The 26,891-nt window shown below is 39.4% G+C and overlaps 1 protein-coding gene, 1 non-coding gene and 1 pseudogene across 8 annotated transcripts in view; 1 reads left to right on the forward strand and 2 right to left on the reverse strand.

Annotated features, from left to right (window-relative positions):
* Zc3h14 (zinc finger CCCH-type containing 14) overlaps nt 1–26,891 on the forward strand; it is a 50,236-nt gene that overhangs the window by 18,116 nt on the left and 5,229 nt on the right. For 3 of the 7 annotated variants that reach the window (XM_004837086.3, XM_004837087.3, XM_021245346.2), the window contains 3 exons: nt 17,364–17,438; nt 24,412–24,571; nt 25,285–25,517. The exons of 1 other annotated variant lie outside the window; for it this stretch is intronic. In XM_004837086.3, coding sequence (XP_004837143.1) covers nt 17,364–17,438; nt 24,412–24,571; nt 25,285–25,517 — 468 coding nt within the window. The remainder of the gene's footprint in view (nt 1–17,363; nt 17,439–24,411; nt 24,572–25,284; nt 25,518–26,891) is intronic. 3 more of the 7 variants (XM_004837088.3, XM_004837089.3, XM_021245331.2) reach the window with 2 other exon arrangements.
* LOC147822799 (U6 spliceosomal RNA) lies at nt 12,184–12,291 on the reverse strand. The gene has a single exon (XR_015445237.1). It is a non-coding gene; the product is annotated as a U6 spliceosomal RNA (small nuclear RNA).
* On the reverse strand, nt 20,812–22,202 carry LOC106008010 (heterogeneous nuclear ribonucleoprotein A3 pseudogene; annotated as a pseudogene).

Here is a 26,891-nt window from a genome sequence, read left to right on the forward strand (position 1 = left end):
GGCGGGGGATTTAGCTCAGTGGCACTGCACCTGCCTTGCATGTTCAAGGTCCTGAGTTTGATCCCTGGTATTGGAACAAAAGAAAAGAAAGGCTATGTTAGAAATAACTCAATAATTAGTATGTCTTAATAACTTAGGTTTTTTTTTTGGTACCGGGGATCGAACTCAGGAACTTGCACTTTTGAGGCAGGTGCCGGAACCACTGAGCTAAATCCCCGGCCCAGTATGTCTTAATAACTTGAACTAATCTTCAGAGATATTGAAGATAAAGGGAGCAACATTATAAAAATCAGAAAGTATGGGTCGGGGATGTAGCTCAGTGGCACTGAGCCTGCCTCACAAGCTTAAGGTCATGAGTTTGATCCCCAGTACCAAAAAAAAACCCCCAAAAACAAAAAATTAAAAAGTTAGAAGAACTCAAGAGAAAATGGCAGATAGTATGAGCAACACAGATACAAAGTATTTATAATAGAAATCTCTGGTGGTGGGAGGGAACAAGGGAACACCTTAAGTTTTAAGAAAACTTCTGAAATAAAAAGAAAAATTGAAGCTGCTTACCAGAAAGTTTACATTTGTATACCTGTGAATATCTGTCCACAGCTGGAAACACTTAAGTGTATTCAAGAACTAATGGAATTTTAAAAAGAATGAAAACAGACATAGGCATGGAGGCAAAAAATCATGCAACTTGAAAGAAAAAATAGTTTATCATCAGGTCTTTTACAGCATCACTTTGTGGGCAGAGGGTTTAACTCAGTGATTCTGGCACCTGCCTCAAAAGCTCAAGGTCTCGAGTTTGATCCCCGGTACCAAAAAAAAAAAAAAGTCCCACAGTAGCATCACTTTGTGATAGAAGTAGATGGGCTAGATTTAAGATATGTCAGGAAAGAAAATGTTGAGTCAAGAATTTTTATGTCTATCAAAAATGACTTTCAAATTTTTTTTTTTTTTGGTTTTGGGGATTGAACTCGGGTCCTGGGGTTGCGCAGCAGGTGGTGAAACCACTGAGCTGAATCCCCGGCCCTCTTTCAGATTTTCTTAAGGAATCTAATGGAATATGAGCTTCAGACAAGTAAAAACTGTTTTGCATTGGAAGCTTTTACAGACTATATATACATTTTTCTTTAGATTTGTTCCTGGAAAGGCACAGAATCATCAAATCATCCTATAGCACTGGATGTACTTAGTGCCTGCACTGTGATCTCAGAACACTTCCTATGTAAACAACCTAGGCTTCTTGAGAAATGTTTGATTCCTTGTTGGTGGCAGAAAAGGATAAGGTGATCCTAGGATGTCTGGACATCCTGTGTTGCAAAGAAACTATCAGTGTGTGGCAGTCATGACAAAGATTCAGGAGCCAGCTTTTCAGAAGTTGTTGACTACATGGCACTGTTTGGGCTCCAATAAGAGTAAAAATGGCAGTAGACGAGGCTCTGTCAGATTCACACCCCCTCCACCCCAAGTAAACCTCAGTTGATCACCTTCTAGAGCAGTGATGGCAAACCTTTTAGAGATGAATGTCCAGACTCCCACCCTAAGCAGACTTCTTTATCGCAAACACTGCGATTAAACCTGAATATTGAGGGTTTAGTTTAGAAAAAACAACATACATTAACAACTTTTGTCTTAAAAACAACATGTGTCATAGGTTTGCCACCACTGTTCTAGAGCATCATGAATAACTTGTCTTGAAAACTTGGTAAATAAAATAATCGAGCATTTGTACTTTCCTGTAACAGTGGTACCACTCGGTAACCAAATAGTACAAGAGTAGGCATCTGCTTTTGTGTGTTGTTGTTTTTTTTTGGTACCAGGGATCGAACTTGGGACCTTGCGCTTGCAAGGCAAGCGCAGGAACCACTGAGCTAAATCCCCAGCCCATGGTTTTGTAAATAAAGTTTTATTGGAATGAAACTCAATTCATGAACAGATTTTTTTGTCATTGCTTTTGTACTGCTACCTTAGTTGAGTAGCCTTTCACATATATATAGCCTTGCACAGTCAAAAATGCTTGTTAATTCTTGATATGATAAACGAGGGAAGCATCTTTTAAAAAAAAGTTAAGTGAAAACAGAAGGGTAGACTTTGAGGTTTTTGTTTTGTTTTGTTTTGTTTTTTGGTACTGGGGATCAAACTCAGGTCCTTCTGCTTGCGAGGCAGGTGGCAGAACCACTGAGGTAAATCCCCGGCCCCTTGTTTTGTTTTTGAATGAATAAAAATCATTTGTTTTCGTGCCTCCCGAGGAAAGAACAAAACACTGCATTAGTCTTGCCAAAGGATTTGAATCTTGTCATTGAGCCTCCAACTCAACAGTCAGCTCACAAGGTACAGAGGTCAGAAGAATATGTTGGTAGAGCTGCATCATAAGTATGCAACAGGTAGAGTAGGTCTCTAGGTGACTTTATAGGTCAGGTAGTCTGAGAATTTGTAAAAATCTTAAAAGGACAAATCAGGGAGCTAGCTTAACCTACAGTGTCCAGGAATGCACACCAATGTATAAAACCATGCAGAACCCCTCGGGCAGTACTCTAAAAGACATTTGTTGAAATGTTTGGAGAGGAAAGATTTAAGATAGGGCACACGGAGAGGCATCTAGAGGGATTGGCAGAAAGTTCTTTTGCTTGAACTGGGTGGTGGCTACTTATAGAAGATGTTTTGACTTATGAAAATTCATTAGGCCGTGAATTGTGGGGGTTGTTTATCATTGTCATGTTTTAAAATAGGTTGAATTGAAATGGTTATCAAGTACAGTTGCTAGATTCATTTGTTCACAGGTGTAAAGTGATGGTAAATAAGCAGTCGTTAATGTGCTAACAGTTTTACAGTTATTTCTGACAGGTTTTAAAAATCTAAATATGTACACATATTGACATGAGTTGTTGGTTGTGTTCATTCTCTGGTCTTGGGTTTCTTTTTTGAGACAGGGCCTCACTATGTAGTCCAGGCAGGCTGACCTCAAACTCACACAGATCCTCCTGCCTCAGCAGCCTGAGTGTTGAGATTACAGTTGTGCACCACCACTCCTGCGGGCCTCTTTGTTTTTACCAGCCTGCCCACTTCACAATGTGTGTGCATGATCTCCTTTTATCTTGGATCAGTTTGTCACCAGAATTTATTTTGTCAATTTTGTCAAAGACTTAACCACCACAGTAATAATCCTTGCTTTATTTACTTTCACTTAGTGTCTTTATTTTCGGTTTCATTGATTTCTGCCCTTATTTTGAATACACCTTTCCATATTTTTTCTTAGTTTATCTTAGCCTGTAACTTCCAGTATAACATTTAAGTTACACATTTCGTTTGATATACCACTTTTACTGCATGTTACTAGTTTTGGTACATTCTTATATTGTATAAGATATTATATATCTTCATTATTATAGGGTTTTTAATTTCAACTCTTCTTTTTTTTTTTACTTTTTTTTTTTTTATTAGTCCATATTTGCCATACATGGTGCTCACATTTATCATAGGGAATTTGTACCTGTACATAATATATCTTAATTCTTTTTTCCCATTTACCTCCCCTCCCTTTAACCTCTTTCCCTCCTCATTTACAACTTTGTTTCCATTTTTCCTTGTTTTTAAATCCTTTTTCCCTTCATTCCCTTCCCTCTCCCCCCTCCTTGTTCCCTTTTCCATTTGAATATATTCTTCCTCCTTCCCAACATGTATCCTCCATTTTGTTCCTTGTTTACCCTTAGTTTCTCACACAAGAGAAATAATGTAATATTTAAGCTTGTGTGTCTTATATGTTTCACTGAAAACTATGGCCTTGAGGTACATCCATTTAACCACTAATGACTCAAGTTTATGCTTCTCTATGGCAGAGTAGTACTCCACTGTGTATAAACACCACATGTTTATTCATTCATTTATTGATGGACAGATGGGCTGTTTCCAAGATTTAGCTATTATATACATTGTGCCACTATAAACATGGGTGTGCTGTATCACTGTGGTATAATGCTTTTAACTCATTCAGGAAGATGCCTAGAAGGGGAATAGCTGGGTCAAATGGAATGTCTACTTTTATTTAGTTTTTTGTTTTTGTTTTTTGTTTTTTTTTTTGGTACCGGGGATTGAACTTGGGTCCTTGTGCTTGCGCAGCAGGCGGCGAAACCACTGAGCTAAATCCCCGGCTGTACTTTTAGTTTTTTGAGGAATCTGCATACTGATTTCCCTATACAATTTATACCCCCACCAACAGTAGAGAAGGGTTCCTATTCGCCCACAGCCCCACCAGCATTCGTTACTGATTTCTTGATGGTAGCTATTCTTTCTGGGGCCTCAATGTTGTTTTAATTTGCATTTCTCAAATGATGTTGAAGATTTTTTCATACAGTTATTTATTTCTTCATCTGAGAAGTGTCTGTTCATTTCAGATACCAATTTTTGGATTGGATCTTTAAATTTGGGAGGTCCAATTTTTTTGAGTTCTTCATATATTCTAGATGTTAGTTCTTTGTCTGAGGAGTAACTGACAAAATTTATTCCCACACTGGGTTGTCTCTTTACTCTGTTGGTGGTTTCTTTTGCTGTGCAAAGGCTTTTTAATTTGATGTAATCTTAGTTGTTGATTCTTTGTAATATTTTCTGTGTGTTCAGGGTTTTGTTCGTAACGTTTTTGTCTACACCTATGTCTTCCAGAGTTTTACCTATTCTTTCAGCAGATTTAGTGTTTTCTGTTTTTGTATTTAGATCTTTGATCCATTTTGATTTTAGTTTAATGCATGCTGAGAGGTATGGGTCTAGGTTCAATCTTCAGCATGTGAAAAGCCAGTTTTCCCAGCACCATTTTTTAAAGAGGCTATTTTTCTTCCAGTGAAGGTGTTTGCCGCTTTTGTCAAAGATAAGGTAGCTGAGTGTACTTGGGGTTGTTTCTGCATCTTCTATTCTGTTCTGTTGATTCTCTAGGAACATCCACATGGCACTAACATCTTTTTTGCTGTATGTTTGTATTCGTCACCTTTCTGTTGCTGGGACAAAAATACCTGACAAACACAGCTTACAGGAGAAAAGGTTCATTTCTGCTCACAGTTTCGGAGGTTTCAGTCCATGGTCAGCTGGCTCCCAGGCAGAAATGGCATGGGGGAGGGCCATGGCAGAGGAAGCCTTACCTCTCCAACTCTTCTCCCTCCTCCTCAATTATGATTCTTTTACTCATCAGTTCTTTAAAGTGTGTTAAGAATACAGGATATGGAAGTTTTGGTTGTGTTTATCTTTTAATCTTTGTTTTCTAAGTCTAAATTGTATTATGGTTAAATAATGTGATCTATATAATGCACAGTCTTTGAAGACTGTTAACACTTGCTTAATGTATAGTCAGTTTTGTGTGTCTTCATGTACATTTTAGAAAAGTAGACTAATGGTTGGAAGACAGTTTTTGAATTTATTCGATAGATAAGGCTCTACTATTCAAACCATGGTGAGTTTTGGGTCTGCTTGACCAATCCATAACAGAGCATTGTAGCTGCCCATTGTAATGTAAAATTTAGCTTAATTTCTGTGTATTTGTATCAGTTTTTGCTGTATTTATTTAGAAAATACTACGTATTAGATGCATACATATTTAAAACTGCTATATCTTTCTAACTGAATCATTTTTACCCCCCCCAAGAAAATTAAATCATTTTTACCTTGGTTTGTGAGTATACCAAAGGATGCTTTTTTCATAAAGTTAATTTTTGTCTTACAGAGCTGTTCATGTAGAATTTGCCCTATATATTTTTTATGCGTTTGTTTTCACTCTTTGTGCTTTAGGCATGTGTCTTACTTATATGTCATAAAGCTAGGTTATATTGTTTTAGTCCAGTCTGGGTTTGCCTTTATTTGTTGGCTTTTTGAGACAGAGTCTTGCTATGTAGTTCAGGCTGACCTTGAACTCACTGTGTAGCCCAGGCTGGCCTTAAACTTGTCTTCCTGTCTCAACCTCCCAAGTACTGGGATTACAGGTGTGCACCACCATGCCTGGCTTTTTATTGGGGCATTTTGACTACTTATTAGAATTTCTGATACAGTTGGACTAGTTTCTATCTTTTTATTTTTCTCTTTTGGTACCAGGGATCGAACTCCTCGGGTCCTTTTGCTTTCGAGGCAGGAGGCAGAACCACTGAGCTAAACCCCTGGGTAGTTTCTATCATCTTTTAAAGTTTCATTGATTACTTTTATGTTTGGTAGTCCTAGTTCTTAATTTTTTGACTAGTTTATAATTTAAACTCTTCATTTCTATTATTTTAGTGGTTAACACTGAAATTTTATCATGGAAATTTAATTTGGTATTCCAGAAGTTAATATCCTGACATCATTTCCAAACAGTAACAGGACTTAGATTACTTTAGCTTCAGTTTTTACCTTCTTGACTAGCATTGTGCTTCTTCCAGTTTGGTGTTTTTTTAAATACACAAGTTGAACACAATTATTATTTTCTCCAGGGTATGTTTGTTTGAATTTACCTGTACTTTAAGCATTTTCTTTATTCTCACATCTCAGTATTATTTGGGGATCATTGTTTTCTAATATTTTAAGTGTTTTTGAAGTGTGTTCTTTGGAAGTTCCTTTTAGAACTCCCTGTTGATGGTAAATGTCCCAAGTTTGTTTACTTAGGAGTATTTTTATTTCTTGTTCTGGTGTGGTAGTTTTTGCTCTACACCTAAATCTAGGTTAACAGTTATTTGCTATCAGTACCTTATATACAGTCTGCCAAAAAAAGGTATACATCAGGAAGTGAAAAATTTGTATAACTATTTTAGAGACGTTTTTTTTTTGGTACCAGGGATCAAACTCCGGTCCTTGGGCTTTCAAGACAGGTGGCATAACCACTGAGCTAAATCCCCAGCCCTATATAAACATTTTAATACTAAATTTATTGAGACATCATGAAATTAATGCAAGTTACCTTTGGCTTCTACAATTATAAAAGGTGCTGCAGGTGGTGGCCATTAGCTTACAGACTTTTGTTAGTGTGGCAAACTAACTTTTGTTAGTATGTATACATTTTTTTTGGTGGACTCTATATATTCCACTGTCTTCTGGATTCCATTGTTCTCTAGTGGATTTCTGTTATTCTAATTGTCTCTCCTTCCTTTGTAGGTAATGTCCTTTCTTTGGCTACTTCCAAGAACATCTTTTTGTCTTTAGTGTTCTGCAGTTTTACTATGCTATGTCTAGGTGTAGATTTCCTTTATTTTTTCCTGTTTGATATATGTTGTATGCAAAAAAATATGTAAGCTGAGCATAGCGGCACCTGCCTGTAATCCCAGCACTTTGGGAGCCTGAGGCAGGAGGATTGCTGCAAGTTTGAGGCCGGCTTGGGCTATATAGTGAGTTCAAGGCCAGCCTGAGCTTCATAGCCAGGGTCTGTCTCCAAAAAAAAAAAAAAATTTAAAAGATTTTATGGTATAAAACATACATTCACTATAGAAAATTTGGAAAAACAAATCAATGTGTAACATCTGCTAATAGATTAGAAAATAAGTAGTATAGAAGACATAAACAAAGGCATCATCATTCTTTGTTCCATTATGCTCCACTCCCCAAAATCACAACTTTTAAATGCTTCTTTGACTTTTTCTTATTTTCTCCATGTCTAATAATATGAGTAATCTACTCTTAATTTATCAGCTACAGATGATATCTTTTGATTTCCTCCTGGGATATGGCAGGTTCTAACCTGTATCTTCACCTGGTCTAAACTCATAGGAACCACTGTTCTTCATTTATTGAGTACATTTGTAATTTTAAGTAGTGTATCTAAATAGCTTTCTTTTCTAACTATATTTCAGAATATTTTGGGTCTCAATTTCAGTATATTTTGACTTTTAAAAGATGAGCATTTATAGCTGGATGTCCTAGCACTCAGGATGCTGAGCCAGAATGATTGCTGCAATTTTGAGGCTAGGCTGGACAATATAGTGAATTCAAGGCCAGTCTGAACTACATGCAAGACCCTACCCCTCCTACCCACCCCCAAAAGATGGGCATTTGTGTCCTCCTTCACCCCCACCTAAATTGTTTACTTTTATATGTCTTGATAAAATTTACATTTTGTTCTGTTTTCCCAGTTTCCATGATTTGTAGCTTCACTTAAAAATTCAAAACCAGTAAGAAGCATTTACATTAAGACTAAGTATTATCCATTACATAGACAATTTTACATTTTATTTTTTACTTTTTGTTGTTGTTCAGGGATTCCCTACAATTTTTTCTTTTTTACAAGTGTTTTCCCTTTTTTTTTTCTTCCCACTTGGCAGTAGTGGCTCTTTGTTAACATAGCTTTTTCTTTGCTCTTTTCCCTTCTGGGATTGCTTACCCATATTACCTTCTAAATCTTTTATTTTCCTTGAGAATTCTATGTTTTATTAGAATTTATAGGATATTCATCTTGGGATTGTTTTCCTTCTTGTTACAGGGGAAAAATTCACTGAGGATCGTTTCCCATCTTAGAGTCCTGATCTTCAGCACTGGGACATTCTTACTCTACCGTGTAGTTTCTGTAGTCACCCAGGAGATTGACAAGCTCATTTACAAAAATAACCTTAGATACACAGACAGTAAAAATAGAGGAAGGGACAGTAAAATGACTTGTCTTTTTATTTTGAGAGAGTCTTACATTGCCCAGGCAAGACTCCCAACTTAAACCCTCCTGCCTCAGCCTGCCTGCCAAGTGCTGGAGTTGAAAGCATGTGCCACTGGACCTGACTTCTCTGCTGCTGTGTTGCAATTTCACTGTGATTGCCTGAGTGCTAGGCAGGTGCTTTGCGACTAGTGCTTTGTGCAACCTTTTTTTTTGGTACTGGGGATCATGTGCAAACTTTTGATTTGAAAATGTGTTCTGTGTGGGAAAGTCTTGCAGTATTTCTTTAAAAATGTACTCTGTTTTCATTGTTTCCTTTGGAAATTCTGTTGGATGATGAGCTACTTGGATCTTCTGTCAGTCTCACATCTTTTTTGTTTCATCTTGTTTTACTCTGTTAAAACTTACTTGACTTTACCAGATGCTTCTTGACTTAGAATGGGGTTACACCCTGATTAGTCCATTATAAACTGAAAAATATTTTAAGTTGAAAATGTACTGAACACATAACCTACCTAAACTTAGCACACTGTGGAGTAGTAGTTGTTGAGTCGTGATTGTATTGGCTGACTGGAGGCCACAGCTGCTGCCACCCTGCGTAGGAAGACAGCAGTACACTGCATTATTGCTAGCCTGGGAAGAGATGAAAATTCACAATTTGAAGTACTGTACTATTTCTACTGAATTTGTATTTTGCACTATTGCAAAGTAAGGTGGGGACCATCTGTATCTTCAGGCTCCCCATGGGATCTTTGTTAAAATTTTTAAATGTGATGTCATTTTTCTAATTTCCACAAGCTTTGTTATTCTGTTGTTCATACTGTTGTTCACACTGTTGTTTTTTCTTTTCATAGTATCTTATTTGGTGGGTGGGTACAGTATCACTGTGAACTTGTCTGAACATTCTTTTTTTTTTTTGGTACCAGGGATTGAACTCAGGTCCTTGCGCTTATGCAGCAGGTGGTGAAACCAATGAGCTAAATCCCCGGCACTGTCTGAACATTCTAATTAGATTACTTTTACAGAATACTCTTCTCCTTTAACCAAAGGTTTCCTTCAGAGTCAGTTTTTGCTGTCTTTTTCTTGCCCTTTTGTTTGCGGGATTGTTCCAGCAGTGTCTGCAGACTGCGGTTTGCAGTTTAAGAAGAGCAAGAGGAAGCTAGCTGCCCTGGCACTGTGGTGTTGGCTGGCTGTGCTGCAGGCAGCTGAGCTCTGAGTGCAGCAGATGGCCCTGCAGTGGTGGAGGAGTTCCTGGAGAGCAGGCTGCTGCACCTGTCCTCCCACCAGCTGCCTAGGTTCTCCCAGATAATTTGCTCCTTTTTGATTTTTGTTTGAAAAGAACCCTCTTTAAATACATTTTAATTTGGTCTTTGAAGTGTCTGCTTATGTCAGACCTCATGTTCTGCTGCACATTCTTCTTGCCTTGCCTCATTGCGCTGATGTCTTTTGCTTCATCATATTTAAGGCTTTAAATATCATCTCCAGCCTGGACCTCACCCCTGGATTTCTAATTCCTAAGTGCTTGCTTTACATTTCTTCTTGGGTATTTCGTAAGTCATTGTAAACTTGTCCAAAACTCAACTAGTTTGCTTCTCTAGTCTGCTGTTGCAGCCATCTTCATTTTAGTTAATGGCAGCTCCATCTTTCCAGGGGCTCAGGCCCAGCTCCTCCCATTCTTCTGTCTTTTATGCTTAGGGCTGTTCTTCCCTCTTATTCTTTTTTCCCTTTTCCTTTATCTCCTGCCTTCCTTTCTACTGTCAGCCTCTACCTTGAGGATATGCGGGATTCACCAATGCTCATCCCCTCTGCTGCTGTGTTAGTCTGTCCACATCTGTGATTTGCCTTGGTTGTTGGAATAGGGTCCTCACCAGTGTGTCTGCTCTCAAACCTGCCTCCTTTGGTCTGTCCCACACTGCAGCATTGTGATGCTTTTAAATTTAGTTAGATCACAGTGCTCCTTGCTCAGAACCTTCTGGTGGCTTCCTGTCACACGTTGAGTATATGTCTAAATCCTCTCTGGTATCACCTACTGCCTTCTCCCTGCATCTCCAGCACCATGTTACCTTACAGGACATTTGAAGGTGAGCAAGCCCGAGATGCTTGTCTTTTCCCCCAGAATGCTTTCTTCTAGATGTCCGTATAGCTCACGCAAATAACATTTGTGGGCCTTCTCTGGCTTCCCATCTTTATGTTCCTTGCCTATCTTCCTAGGACTTTTTCTTCACAGTACTCTTGTCAGCAAGTATATGAAAACTGTGTTTTCATAGTCCCATCACCCCCAATACTGGGAATTGAACCTGGGGCCTTTACACTCAGCTATATCTCCAGCCTTTCTTAAATATTTATTTGGGTACTAGGAATTGAACCCAGAGCCTTCATATTGAGCTACATTGCCAGCCCTTTCAGAGCCCAGGCTGGGCTTGAACTTGGCTCCTTCTGTTTCAGTCTCCCAGAGGGCAGGGATTACAAGCGCATGCCACCAAGCCTGACAGTTTCAGTATTGGCTCTCCAGCCAGAGAGACTGCATATATAGATGTTCCTAAACCTTTTGATGGGGTTTTAGCTCCATCAACTCACCAAAAATTGAAATGTCCTAAGTCTTAAGATGCAAAGTAGTCTACCTTAAACACGCTTAGAGCACTTACACTAGCCTGTACTTGGGCAAACTTATCTGACACAAAGCTTATTTTACAATAAAGTTTTGAATATCTCATGGAATGTATTGAATATAGCACACTGTAGGGTACAATGTTGATTCCTTTCCTTTATATCATGTGACCCAGGGGGCTCTGTGGCTTGTCATTGCCCAGCATCATGAGAGAATGTCTTAGCACATACCCCACTAGGCCAGGAAAAGCTCAGAGTGCAAAGTGTGCTCTCAGTATGTTGAAAAGTTGAAAGTTGAACCATCCTAAGTTGGGTTCTCATCTATACTTGATATAGATCATTTTGAACTGGAAGCACTGTGAAAGATCCTTAGTAAAGAGGAGCTTTTCTTTTTTTTTCTTTTTTTTTTTGTACCGGGGATCGAACGTGGGACCTTGCGCTTGCGAGGCAGGCACTGGAACCACTGAGCTAAATCCCATCCCCTAAGAGGAGCTTTTCTATTCAGACCAAATTAGGGAACTCTGCCCTCTTCCTAGGAGGTAAGCACTGCATTTAGAAATTTAATATAATGTGTATTAATTAGTTTTTGATGTGTAAAGTGGAATTATATGAATGTTTCTATACATACATGTACATATAAAATAGAAATTATACCACATGAAATCCTCTGTGATGTTTTGCTCCACTTAATGCGCCATGGACAGAGGTACAGCAGTGTAATGATGGAGTTAATGATGGAGTGTTAATCCATGCACTGCCTGTACTGGCTGACTTTAACTCTTTGTGCCCCAATTTCTTAATCTGTAATTTGAGATAACTGTTACACTCGCCTCAATGTTATTGTGAGGAGTAAATGTTAAAATAGGTAAACTTTACCTGCTGATAGGTATTTACACTAAAATCTTTGGAAGAGCCTTTGCTTATTTTGCATTCTGATGTTCAGCTGGGCACAATGTGCAGTAAAGGGTGGATCTTTTTAGGTACTTTGGGCTCTTTTTTTTTTTAATGTGGAATGCTTCACAAATTTGCATGTCATCCTTGCGCAGGGGCCGTTGGTAGTCTTTTCTGTATTGTTCCAATTTTAGTATATGTGCTGCCGAAGCTAGCACTTTGGGCTCTTTTTAGGTACCTTGTTTCTTTGTGACACGTCCTCTGACCATTTTCTTGCTTTTCTCATTGGGTTTGGTGACCTCCAGTGAACCAGCTGGTTTGCAGGTGGTGCTTGGCTAAGTACGGGCTGTTAATGTTGACTAGTATAGATGTCATCAGCTAGTGGTCTTTAAAATTACATAAACTCAAAGCCTGGTAAATTTTACATATTTGGTCTGAACTGTGAAGAATTAATTTATGGATAGAGTGGAGAAATATGTATTGTTATATAAATTCCAACTGTTTTTCTTTTTTCTGTTATTATGAGCAATAGAAATTTGATGAGGAAACCAAAGTTTTTCTTTTGAAGAGGTTGTGATAAGTAGTATCTACCAGCTTGCATCTTTGTAAGTTGACAGCCTGTTTGTTTGCTGGGAAGTAAACCAAAATGAAAACAACTTCTGAAACTAAGGCCATGGAAAGATTTTCCAAGTAAATGGATTGCAAGCCATTAATACTGTTATGGTAATAGTCCTCCAGTTGATCAGTAGTTAGATCAATCTCTATTAAAATTCCAGATGGACTTTTTGTAGAAATTGATAAGCTGGTCCTAAAATTTATATGGAGATACAGACCTCGAAGAGCCAAAATCACTAAAAAAGAATAATGTTCAAGGGCTTGCTTTTCAAAACTTAACATAAAGCTATACTATAGTAATCCAGACTGGATGGTACTGACATACCAGTGGAACAGGATCAAGATTCCAGAAATGAGCCCATATACTTATGATCAGTTGATTTTTGGCAAGTGTGCTAATATAATTTAATGGAAAAAGAATAATTTTTAACAAATCGTGTTGAGACTGCTGGGTGTCCACACACGAGAATAAAATCGGACCCTTACTAAATACACAAAAATCAACTCTAAAATTGATCAAACACTTGCATTTAAGAGCTGAAAGTAAACAAAAAAGCCCCAGCTATTAAACTGTTAGGAAAAAAAACAGGTACATTTTTATGACCTTTGGATTTGGTTTCTTAGCTGTGACACCAAAAGCAGAAGCAGTGAAAGAAAAAGTAGATAAATTGGACTTCCACAAAATTTAAAATTTGTGTTTAAAAAAATACATCAGAAATGTGAGTAAACCCACAGAATGGGAGAAAATATGTGAGAATCACATATCTAAAAATAGTCTAGTATCAAAACAAAGCAGAATTCTTACTTCCCCATCATTAAATTCATACTGGCATGGTAGATTAGCATTATTACCACGTATGGTTTTTAAAGAGATTTGTCTGTGATCATGAGTTCAGTTACCCCCTCCTGGTAAAGGTGATGCCAATACAGTAAGTACTGCTGTATACAGTGAAACCTTGGTTGTCAGATGGCTCCAAGCTCGAACTTTCCCCTACTCAAAACAACAAAGTTCTAGAAAAAAATCTGCTTGGTGTTTGTAACTTTGTTTGATAGTTCGTCTGAAAATCTAGCTTGAAAAAACCAGTACTGGCTGAGAATGAGTGAGGTGTGGCCTCGCCATGGACACAAAGGGGTGACCTTCAGTCTGAGTGCTGCTCTAGCCCAGACAGACAACATGTAGTGTTTGTGTTGGTGCTTTAAAACGTGTTGTCATTGTGCTTTTTTTCCCCCACATTTTATTTGTGTAAAATAGCATAACTATGGCTCTAAAGAAAATTAGTGATACCAGCAGTAAAGCTAGGAGGAAAACTGAGAACCATGATAGAGTGAAAGAAAACATTGTAAAATTTGTTAAAAGTCCTGAAAAAAATGGTTTTATAAGTGTAATTTGGGGGCCTCAAAATCAGCTATTTGGCTTTCCATTATTTCTTATGGGAAAAATATGTTCAGTTCTCTTAACTTTTCGGTGTTGGAATGAATTGAGTTTAACAACTGAGGAATCACTCTACTGTTTTCAAGGGTAAATGAAATTTAAGATACCATACAATAAAAATAGTCTGAAAGCTTGAAAGTTATGGTTCAGTGGACAAGAGGGGAAAAGTACATTTATATCATTCAGATATAAAGTGCTTAGCATTAATATATTGCCTCATTTGTGGTACATCTCTTTAATGTTCCCAACATGTGATGTAAATAATAGAAAATTCTTTGTGTGTCACATGTCTCTCTTCGGCCAATCAGAAACAAGAATTATTTTGTATGTAATAATGAGGTTACTAGGTGAAGAGCTATAAGTAGGACCTGGAGGATACAGTGGCTACATAATAGGACTTCTGAGTTGTAGCAAATAGAAAATTGATCTGCTGTGCTTATTAGCATTTTCAGATTTTCTGACTCTAGAATGTACAACCTTATTTTTACCAATAATAGGTTTTAAAACTTCTTAAGGTAACAGCATTGAGCACTGCTTTTACTTTTGATGAGATAATTTAATGGGCTGTGAAGGAAAAATTCCCAGATATTGAGAGAACAAATTTTACAAAAATGTCTTTGAGATTTCAGTCGCCATCTCCACCAGTTTTCCTTTCACCAGAACCGGTTAATGTAGGTTCTGTAACAAATTCCTCTTGTTCGCTAAATGAGCTAGATAATATTTCCCACCTTTTAAGAAAAATATCAACTGACGTCAATGAAATTAAAGGAACGAAAGCAGCAATTTTGACAGTGGAAGCAAATCTTTTTGACCTAAATGTTAGAGTGTCTCAGAATGAAGCAAAAATTTCCTCTTTGGAGGTTAAAATGAATGAATATTCAGCATCAGCATCTGAATGCAACAGACAGTTGGAAGATTTTCAAGATGAAATAGATTTTGAATTACAATCCAGGGGTACTGATGTAAAAATAATCGACTTCCTTAGAAATACTGAGAAAGGTAAACCCTTTATTATGTTTTCTAGATACTCATCCTTTGATCTGTATATTTCCATGTGTTTTAACTGTAGCTCTGATACATAGGCAGCAAATTGTAGAGAAGTGAAGTTTTCATGGATTTAGGATGTGTGTGATTCAGCTTAAAAGCTTTAAGAATTTCATCTTTAGCGGGGCTCTCTAAAGAGATGTTTTGAAACAATAGATGAATGTAAAGATGAAACAACTTGAAGTGTGACATAATGGTCCTCTTTCGAATATCTGTGTGAAGTTATTTAAAAATGTACAGGCTGGGGATTTGGCTCAGTGGTTCTGGTACCATAAATAAATACATAAATAAATGTATGTATGTATGTATAATTTTTCCTTAGTTATATGTTAGAGACCAGTTGTAGTATTTGAACCTGGTATTTAGATTGAAGAGCATTCCTTCTATAACCTGTAATATGTCAAGCTGTCCCAAAGAATACAGCATGACCAAATGACACCTGGGTTTCACGTCTGTTCCTCAGGATATGTATGTTGTTGTCATGATAATTTTGGAGGAAATTTACCCTTTTTCGGACACACCACGATAGGGTAATGTAATATAATCTGTTTTAATGGAAAACAACCAGTAAAATGTCAAATAGAATATAACTTTTTTTTTTTTTTTTTTTTTGGTACTGGAGATCGAACTTGGGACCTTATGGTTGTGCGACAGGTGCCAGAACAACTGAGCTAAATCCCCAGCCCTAGAATATAACTTTTAAAATTTAAAAGTACCCTCTAATGAAAGGTACTTGGTGAGATCACCCACTTACATGTTTGCATGAGCAAGACCTGTCCTTGTGAAGCTACATATAACATACACTGAAAATCAGCACATAAACATCTTACTAAGATTGAAGTGTTTGAAACCTTATCAATTATGTTCCCTTTTTTTACATCATAGTGTAACACTTTCTTCTAAATTAGCAGGTGGTTTTTGACACCTGCTAAGCACTTCGTGGGGCCACAAAGAAGTGTGAGATCCTTTCCATCCTTCAAGCAGCTTGGAAAGATGAAATCAGTTCATTACTGTTTGATGCACTTTGGCCATTAGGAATATTAATAAGAATATTATGGACTTATTGAGAACTATGATACTGTGAGCTTTGTAAAGGATAAATACCCTAGTTAGCCATGTTTTTTGTTTTTGGGGGATTTTTTTGGCCATGTCGTGTTTGAACCTGGGCCATCACACTGACCTGTATCCCCAGCCCTTTTTATGATTTATTTTGAGATAACATCTTGATAAGTTACTAATTTGCCCAGGTTGAGCTTGAAATTGTGGTCCTCCTGCATCGGCCTCTCAAGTGTTAGGATTACAGGAGTGTACTACCATGTCCAGTTTCTGAGCACCTTTTCTTGAAGCAGATCAAAATAATTACATTTATGCATCACATAACAATGGGGATGGTCCAAGAAATGCGTTTCATGCAATTTCACCATTGTGCAGATGTGGAGTGTACTTAGGCAAACTAAGATAGCTGCAGCCTCACTAGGTGATACGATCGTTGGGTACCAGTGTCGTATGTGCAGTCCAGCAGATCCATCGTTACCCAGCACATTGACTATATATTTTCATGTTTTGCTAATATAAGGCCTGGACTGCAAAATTTTGAGTGCCATATTTGAGTGTTACAATTTGCATTTTCCTAAGCTCATAGTTGTCTTTTGGGAATTTCATAATGTGAAAACTCTGTAGTATTTTGTTTTGTTGTCTTCAGAGATGGGAGTTGGTGTAGAGAAGGGGAGCAGTACTGGTCAGAGCCCAGGTGATGGAGGAAGATGCTTATCATGTTTATTTTGGCAGTTGACTGTGGCACATGCCCCAAGTCCTGGCTCTCAAGGACGCCCTGACTGTTCCGTCCTTTACCTTTACTTCTCTTGTAGGCTTTACTGCCTTTCGAGGAAAGCTGGCCCTCTGACAAAGGAAGAACCAGGACTTTGTCCTCATTGCCATTTCTGGTTTAACCCTGAGTGCAACATTTTGTCTTAGGGGGATTAAAAACTGTGGTTTTACAGTTTATTTTTGAAGCTTTATTTTTAAGATTTTTTGTTATCCCAGAAAGATTAATTTCTGGGTAACAAATTCTTTTTTTGTTTGTTTGTTTTTTTGTTTTTGATTTTTTTTGGTACCGGGGATCGAACTCGGGTCCTTGCGGGTAACAAATTCTGATATTTGTGTTTCAAGCTTAGTGAAGTTTTAAAATTTATATTCTAGGAACCCAACAGAGGCAGTTGTTATCCCGACTGCAGATTGACCCAGTAATGGCAGAAACGCTGCAGATCAGTCAAGGTTGGTAACACTTCCATTTTCACTATAAACTAGCAATTTTCTGCTGCCATTCTCATCCCTTACATCTCATTCAGTGCATCTTTTATCATTTAGATCCTTCCCTAAGATCCCACATGTAGATCCGTGAAAGTATGTTAGACCCAAGAGAGATGATCTGCATTTTCTTCATATTGTATGGTGTTTTTGTTTCTTGCATATTCAAAAACTTTCTCTTTTTTTAATGCCATTCCTCCTGGATTCCTGGCTGCTCACTCTTATTGTCATGGACCACCTGAGTCCCTCACCCGACTTGCTCTCTGTCTCTACCCTACATTTGCCATTGTCCTGAGCTGCTTTCGTGTCCTCTGCTTCACCTGTTCATCTTTATCCTTGCTTTGACTTCACTTGGCCACCCCTGGAACTTGTTCCAGAGCCACTGTCACGTCATTGTTTCTCTCTCTCACCCAGACACATCGCAGGCTGCTTCAGGACTGGGGCGAGTGTGTGGTGCCTCGCTGCCTGATAAATGCAGGGAGCCATTCAGTAGCAGAAATCATCTTCTCTGTCCTCTAAGTTTGCCCTGTGTTCTGTTTCCTTGATCCCTCCTCTGTTGGCCCCTTCCTGAATTTTCTCTCTGCCAAGACTTCACCCACCACCCAGACTATTCTATGACCCATTCCAGGCTTTCTGTCTCAGGTGTGATTTTCTTCAAGGATTCACCTCCACCCAGATGCCAGGTCCTGCCCATCTGATGAACACGGTCATGTTGTCATGGTCTCTGCCTCGCCTCTAGCTTCTTTCTTCCACCTGTAAAGTGTTTAGATGCTCTATATCCTTGATTTTGCTCTCATTTTCCAACATTCTATTCTGTTTTCAGTGAGTATCTTCCAAAGAGTTTGACAGTCACGGCCTGTGTGTGTCACATCCACATCAGTTCTCGTGCATTTTTTCTTACTTTTTTCTTTATGTTTACATTGCACATACAGATTGAAGCATCAAGTAGTTCCATGAGGCTTATGAATGACTGCAGTCCTAAACCCCCATAGTGGTTTTTTTTGTTTGTTTGTTTTTCTGAGAGCCTTATGTTTTTGTATATTCTGCAGGGCCTTGGCACTGAGTTACATCCTCACACTCCCCCTTTTATTATTATTTTTTATTTTGAGACAGGGTCTTGCCATGTTGTTAAGTTGCCCAGGTTGGGCTCCATCTTGGAATCTTCCCATCTGGGTCCTCCTGCCTCAGCCAGCCAGAGTACTGCTGGGGGGTAGGCATGTTTACGACACCCAGCTCCTTTTTTTTTTTTTTAAAACAGACTGATTTTGCTTCTTGTATATATACTTTTTCTTGTATTTCTGAGGATATTAAAGGTGATTTTGACATATTTCCTTTTTTTTTTTTTTTTTTTTTTTGGTACCGGGGATCGAACTTGGGTCCTTGTGCTTGCAAGGCAGGCAGCAGAATCACTGAGCTAAATCCCCGGCCCCATCCTTGGTCTTGTTTCTTTCAGCTTGTTTCATGATAAAAGTTTTGCATGTTGGGGGTTCTTGATTATCTGCTATTTAAGTGTGAAGCAATAAAAAGCCGATTGTTGTGCTGGGTTCATGAGTTGGGCCGTGGGACCTTTAGACTTCTTGTTTGAATGTGGATATAGCTCTGGAGAGTGATTTGCTGTCTAGTTTGGAGCATGCTGCTGTCAATGCCTTTAGGCCTTTCAGGCCAGTCCACTTCTTCAGAGGTCTTTGCGGTAAAAGCCTGGATGCTGGCGTTCAGGTAACTCAGAGGAGAAAGGCCTGGGCAGGGCAGCGCACTACAGCGCAGCAGTAATTCCGACACAGTGTTTACCTAACCCCCTCCCCATTTCAGTGCTGACTTCATGCGGCGTGGCTGGCATCCCTGATGCACAGACTCTGTTGATCTTCTCCAGAGGCCATGGGAGGAAGTGTGTAATGGGCAGAAGGCTATTGGGAAATCTGCCTTTGGAACATATTTCCATTGTGTGTGGTGTCTCCAGTGAGGTAGGGGTGGGGAAGGTGTGCTGAAGAGTTCAGGAAGGGCTGACTGCTGCTGCAGCGGACCTCTAACACACTTCTCTTTTGCCCTTTCCAAGGTCCCCTTTGCTGCCAGTTCTTCAGCCTTTGGAGACTCTTGTGATCTAAAGTTGATTGCTTCATTATTGACTGAGAATTCAGTCTTTGCTGATCTACTAAGTTCCTATTGATCTATTTTCTGTTTTCAGAATGTGATTCTCTGCTTTTGCAATTTTCATTGTGGGTTTATTCTTTTTTTGTTAAAACAGAACAAAACTTGGGAGGCCAGGGATTTAGCTAACTGCTGCTGCTGCCTGCCTCGCAAGTGCAAGGTCCTAAGATTGATCCCCGATACCAAAAAAAACCCAAAAAACAAAAACAAAAAACTTTGGGGTTGTAGCTCATTGGTAGAGTGCTTGCATAGCATAATCAAGGCCCTGAGTTTCATCCTCAGCATTTCAGATGGCAGCAAAACCCCTTTGACATTTTTGTAGAGCATAATAGAGGGAAAACAGTAAATGCGTAAGTTCAGTCTGCTCTTTCTCTACTGGAAGATGTCAGCGACTCCCCTAGCTCCTGGATTCCATGTGACCTAGGTTTGCAACACTGAGCTTGCAGAGGTGACCGCTGGGTTGTGTGGAATGGAAAGCTGTGATTTCATTCCACACACCCCCCCCCCCCCCCGTTTGTTTTGAGACAGGGTCTCACTATGTAGTCCAGGCTGGCCTTGAACTCTCAGTGATCCTCTTCGCTCAGCTTCCCAAGTACTAGGAGTACAGGTGTGTGCCAGCATGCCTGGCTTCAGTGCACCCTTGCCTAAACTGTGTACCTATGACACATATGTTCCCAGGTTTTCTTGAGCCTTTGATCCTTTGGCTTTCGGAATTTCACTATTTTCTTTCCTTTTTTTTTTCAATTTTGAGATTTTTCATTTGAAAGTAATCTTAATGCTATTAAATTCACAAATATGCTAATTTAAATACCCAATCCTATTTTATCTAAAACACACGTTGCAAACATACAAATATCTATTCTCTCCACATGTCAGTGCCCATTTGTATCATGGTTTGAAATGGGGAGAATAGATTTATTCCCCTTTATCTGCAAGTCAGTAGGTGTTTCTTTACAGCTAACTTTAGCAAAATTCATACAAAATAGTAATTAACAATGATCTTCTTTACTTGCTAACTCACAAGGAAACACCTTCAAAACTGCATTTTGTTGAAGTTTCTGTACTAAAGTGTAGAAAAACTGAACTACACAAATACTGAAAAGTTAAAAATTCCTTAATTTTTTATTCCTGGTACCACTACCACAATTTACGGGGCAATATACCTGATGTAATGAAAAGAAAAAGAAGCTACAACAGATAAAAGACCTCAGGAATGTATATCTAATTGACACTACATTGCATTAATCAATAGCTGCACTTTTTGCAAACTGTGGCTATGACAGTCCTGAACCAGAAGGGTTTCCTGTTGAAGCTGCAGTAACTTTTCTGACTATGGATCGTCGTTCCTTCTGTGGCAGATTTTTACAGTTCTGCTAATGCATTTGGGACGACTGTCTCAAAGTAACCTGCAGCTTTCCTGACAACTCCTCACTCTCCTGCTAAGAACTGTAGCCCTTTTCTGTTTTTTAAAACCCTTTGCTACCATATCCACCACTTCTACCACCAGATCCATAACCACCACCATAAGGACTACCAGAGCTTCTTCCACCAAAACTGCCCCCTTCATGGGTCTGTAATTTGATTGCTATTGACCACTATAATTTCCAAAGTCATTATAGTTTCCACCATCACCATAGTTACCACCACCAAAATTTCCTCCTTCATTGTAACCATCATCTTCTCCTCCTCCACCATATCCACCACCCTGATTTCCATATCCTGGTCCACTGCCACCGTAGCCTCCTCTACTACTGTAACAGGACCATCGCCACAGTTCCCACCATCACCTCCAAATCCATTATATCCACTGTCACCTCCTCCGTAACTACCTCTGCTGCCACCACCTCCACCACCATAGCCTCCTCTTCCACCAAAGTTTCCACCATGGCCACATTCCCTCCACCACCTCCAAAGTTTCCTCCACAACCCATAAAGTTGCCAGAGCCACCTCCACGACCTCTTTGTGATCCAGCAGACTGCATCTCTTGTTTAGAAAGGGCCTTTTTCACTTCACAATTATTCCCATTAATAGTGTGGTATTTCTGAACAACAGTTTTATCAACTGTCATCATCAAAAGTTACAAAAGCAAATCCTCTCTTTTTCCCACTCTGCCTGTCTTCCTTAACTTCTGTGGTTTCAATCTCGCCATACTTTTCAAAGTAGTCTCTCAAATTACGTTCTTCTGTATCTTCTTTAATACCGCTAACAAAGATTTTCTTCACTGTTAGATGGGCACCAGGCTTTACTGAATCCTCTCTAGAAACAGCTCTCTTTGGTTCCACTACATGCCCATCAACTTTGTGTGGTCGAGCACACATAGCTGCATCCACCTCTTCAACACAAGAGTAAGTCACAAAACCAAAGCCCCTGGAGTGTTTTGTTTGGGGATCTCTCATTACCACACAATCTGTGAGTGTGCCCCATTTCTCAAAATGTTCTCTTAAGCTGTCATCTGTAGTTTCGAAGCTCAGACCACCAATAAACAGCTTGCTCAACTGCTCTGGTTCCTTTGGATCATGGCCCTCCTCACCTCTGCGGCGGCTGGAGTTGGGCTGGGGGTGACCGGGCGGCAGTTTTACCTCCATTTTGAGTTTCCTTTTTTTTTTTTTTAAATGATACTGGGGAGTGAAGCTATACTTAGCCCTTTTTAAAATTTTATTTTGAGACAGGATCTTGGCTAAGTTGCCTAGCATTATGTTGAACTTGAGGATCCTCCTGCCTCAGCCTTCTCAGTAGCTGGGATTACAGATATGTACCACCACAACAGCTCTTCTCATTCATTTTCATTCTTTTTTGTCATCTCTCCTCCACTGCTTCCTAGATGATTAGTTTCACCCTGTGTCACATCCTTGGCGTTAGTTTCATCTCTTCAGTATTTTCCCAGCGTATGAACGAATTAGTGAAACTGCTGTACCTCAGAAAGCACATTTGGAGGGAAGGAGGCAGTGGCTGTTGGACCAGTTGCAGGCTCTGCCTTTGCCAGCTGGGAGACCCCAGTGAGTTGCTGAAAAATTTGCGGTGCGAGTTGGTCATTAGTGATGTGGGAAGCAGACTCCTTTTCCTAGGCTTCCCACGTGTATCTAGTGAGGTGACAACGAAATACAGTTGAATGTTCATCTCACTCTTCTGCTTTTAAGTCTCTCCCCCTCCTGAGAGTCAAATCTGTGTTTTTGACTTCCTCATGACATGTAAGATCCCTGCAAAGACTTCAGACTAAATGTAAACATTGAAATTTATCTTTGCTACATTTTTTTTTTTTTTTTTTTTTTGTACCGGGGATCAAACTTGGGACCTTGCGCTTGTGCAGCAGGTGGTGAACCCACTGAGCTAAATTCCCGGCCCTTCTATCTTTTAAGTCTGCTCTTCTTCGTTTCTTGTACTCCCTGTCTCAGCTTTTCCTCCCTCCCGCTCTCCCCCCAGGTCTGTCTCCCTTTACCATCTGTCTTGTCCTCATCGAGGGAGAGATTTTTCCTTCTTTTGATACTGGAGTTTGAACCCAGGAAGTGCTGAACTACATCCCCAGCTATTTAAATTCATTTCATTTTTTCCACTTTTCATTTTGAGACAGAGTCTTGCTTAGTTGTCCAGGCTGGCGTCAGGCTTGTGATCCTCATGCCTCAGCTTCCCAGAGTATTGGAATGACAGGTGTGCAGCAGTGCAAGTTCTAACACCATTTTCCTGAAAACCAGTTTGATCATACCACTTCCCTGCTGAGGAACCTCTTGATTTCTTACTACTTTTAGACCAAAATTCAAAGTATTGGGAGAAGATCCTTTAGTTTATTCTTCAGCTTTTCTTGGCACTCGCCTGCCCAGCTCACCACACACTCTTCTAGCCATCCTAGGTTTCTCACTTTTTCTCAGATGCCTTATGGAAAAGTCCCTGCCTTTCTCTGTGCATTTTCTCTGCCTGAAGTGGTGCCTTTTGGTCACACTCTCCTAAGTTTATTCCTGCTCCTTCCTTTAATACCACTTCAGTTGTTCATCCTCAGCGAGCTTCCCTGGTTCCAGAGCTGACATAGTTTGCGTTGGTCTCCCAACCCTTCTTCATCCCCCCTTTGGGTCATGCTGTTCTGGTACTGTTCATCTGTTTTTCTTTTTCCTTCTTGTGTAACTAGTTACACTGTTACTCTTAGTTTTGTAGTAAATATTTGTTCCCCGAGTGAATGTCCTGTGAATTTTGTCTTAACTACCTCCTAGCTTTGAAAGAAGTGCCTTGGCATCAATTGGTGGCATGTTGACAAGTTAGCCATGTGTAGATATGTGAGCTTGTAGTTACTTGCATTGAAGGTCAGTGTTAATGCCCATTCATCTTAAAATTCCCTTTCAAAGTAGTCTTCTCTACAACCAGATAAAAATCATGTCAAGTGAGTTCTTTCTTTCAATGTGTGCTCTCTTCTGTATGTGGTCCTGTGCAAACTGAACAACAGGTTTTAGAAAAGTAGTTCAGTAATCTGGGTCATCATTCTAGAAAACAGTAAGATTCTTTAATTCTCTATGTCTGTAGTGTGTATCGTTAACATCCCACCAGCAGCCTCCCAGGAGAACCTTTCTGTGGCTCAGGCCAGCGAGTGTTCATTTGAATCACTTGTAATGTGCCCTTTAAAGAAAGGACTGAGTTCTCTACAGGGATATTTGGAGTAGCATAATAACCCTGTTCCCAAACAGAATCAGTGAAGAGTTTTTAAAAATAATTATGGATATATAAAAGACTGACAGTCTTGTGACATGTATGATGTTGGGAATAAAAGATTTATTCAAAAGCAAACATTTATGGCCAATTTTTTTGGCTCAGATTACTATGACATGGAATCCATGGTCCATGCAGACACAAGATCATTTATTCTGAAGAAACCAAAGCTGTCTGAGGAGATAGTAGTGGCACCAAACCAAGAGTCGGGGATGAAGACTGCAGATACCCTTCGGGTACTTTCAGGACACCTTATGCAGACACGGTAGATGGTTTCTTTTTCTTGTGTAGTTAATTTGTGTGCTTAGATAGTGCAGGTTGGCTGTTCCCAGCTTCCCTCTTCCCTGCCTCAGGACCCAGTAGAAGTGTTTTTATTGAGCAGCTATGTCATGAATAGCCAAATTCAGTTTTGAAAAACTGTAGTTTATTCTGCTTATTCAGAAATCCATTAATCTACAAATCACTCAGCATATGATTTAACTCCATTAATAAGATTTTTTTCTTTATCCACACCCATAAAATGAAATCGTAAAGCCAAGTGGCCACAGTAAGTCTTCTAACGAGAATTAGATTGGGTTTGGGTAATTCTTCCCTTAAAAAATGGACTCTGTTCCTTAAAGGAATAAACATACAGATAAGAAAATCAGTGTGGACACAAAACTTCTGGCCATTGTGTTCTGAGCATCTGTGCTAATTTTTTAGCTTATTTCCACATTGACCTAATGAGGATCACGTAGACAGTGGAGTCAGGGTTGAGAGGAGATTGTCTTTAATACAGGTTGGAAGGTCACCAGTGCTGATGCCATGGTGACTGAACCCACTAATGTACCTGGAAGTCCTTCCAACTCTTTTTTTGTTTGGTTTAACTGAACCAAACACAAAATAAGGGAGTGTTAGTTCTGCTCAAGAGCACTTTAGGAGTCTCAGCGTTTTGTGTTTGTTTCCCTAATTCTATGGTATTTTTTATCTGTCTGGCAGAGATCTTGTACAACCAGATAAACCTGCAAGTCCCAAGTTTATAGTGACGCTGGATGGTGTCCCCAGCCCCCCAGGATACATGTCAGATCAAGAGGAGGACATTTGCTTTGAAGGAATGAAACCCGTAAACCAAACTGCAGCCTCAAACAAGGGACTCAGAGGTCTCCTCCACCCACAGCAGCTGCAGTTGATGAACAGGCAGCTGGGTGACCCAGATGGTAGCTTTTCCTACGGTGTGTTGAGAGCTCAGACTTTGTGAAGGGCATCTTTGACTTCGCTATCTTGCATGAGTGTTGATGGTGGTTTTGCATATTATTTGTATTCAGTAGTGGCCTTTTTCTTCTTTGAGACAAAACCACCAAATTACAGTTTCTCCCATGCGTGTTTCACAGGTAGGCTGTTAGTCCTGACTTCCAACTCTGGAGTTCAGCCATGGCCTCTAAAATACCTCTTAAATGTGCTTGCTGAGAGATGAGCCATCATTCTTGATGTCTTGGTTACTTCTGTTTTTTCCCCTTTGGAAACTGTCATTCTTCCCTTCTACCAGCAATAACCTCATAATTAACTTCAGAAAAAAAATTTTGTGTTTTGATGTTCTTGCCACCTCAGTAAAATTTCTTTGAGAGGAGTTTCTTACCTAATCTGCCAGGAAGATTCTTGGAAGTGTAGGAAAGGCCTCATATTGAAGAGTAATATTTAGCACAACTCAGTGCAGACTGTACTGTGCTTTAGGCAGGTGAGTGTTCATCACTGCCTCTTGTCCCGTGGACACCAGGGCCAGCTGCAGCACTCCTGACCCTTTTCATTCATGATAAACATTTTATAGAAACACCTCTTCTAAAGGTGAGATTTTGTTTTTGGCAGTACTGGGGTTTAACCCCAGTGGCTAGGCAAGTGCTCTACCACTGAGTTATATCTCCAGCCCTATTTTTTAATTAATTAATTTTTGGTGCTAAGGATTTTGAACCCAGGGCCTTCTCGCTGAACTACGCTTCAGCCTTTTTTTTCTTTTTTATTTTTTTTAATTTGGAGACAGGGTCTCGTCAAATAACTAAGTTGCCCAGGCAGGATTTGCTTAGAATCCTCCTGACTCAGCCTCCCCAGTAGCAGAGATTACAAGTGTATACCACCGTACTCAGTAATCATTAAATCTTAAAAATGAACTGGTTCAAAGAAAAAGCAGTAATTGATTTTGAAATTTTTCACAAATCTTGGCAGAGATTTGCTCAGTCGCTAAAAAAATACAGTAGGTTTTGGGGGAGATTGTGTTAGACAGACAGACTGCTGTTCTCTTTTGAGTGCTTTCCCTGCTGTGAACCAGTGACATAGTGTGATGCCTTGTGGAGGGAGCTGGAAATAGGAAGAGAAACTGGGAGATGGTAATAATTGCAGCAGATTTCTTGACCTTGTATCTTTTGTCTAAAAGAAGTGGAAATTCTGGTGTTTCTACCACTCTTGATTTTCAGTTTTATAGCTCAGTATTTTGGTCTGTGAAGATGTAATTTCATGTACATGTCGACTTCAGTGTTAGGCTTTGTTGCTGTGTGTAGTGGTGGTGACACTACCAACAACCTGGTAGTCACAATTCTTGCCTGGGTGACATAGGT

Source organism: Heterocephalus glaber, unplaced genomic scaffold, assembly GCF_053883595.1.
Source record: "Heterocephalus glaber isolate CG9 unplaced genomic scaffold, H.glaber_assembly_v1.0 deba00001608, whole genome shotgun sequence".
NCBI lineage: Eukaryota > Metazoa > Chordata > Mammalia > Rodentia > Bathyergidae > Heterocephalus > Heterocephalus glaber.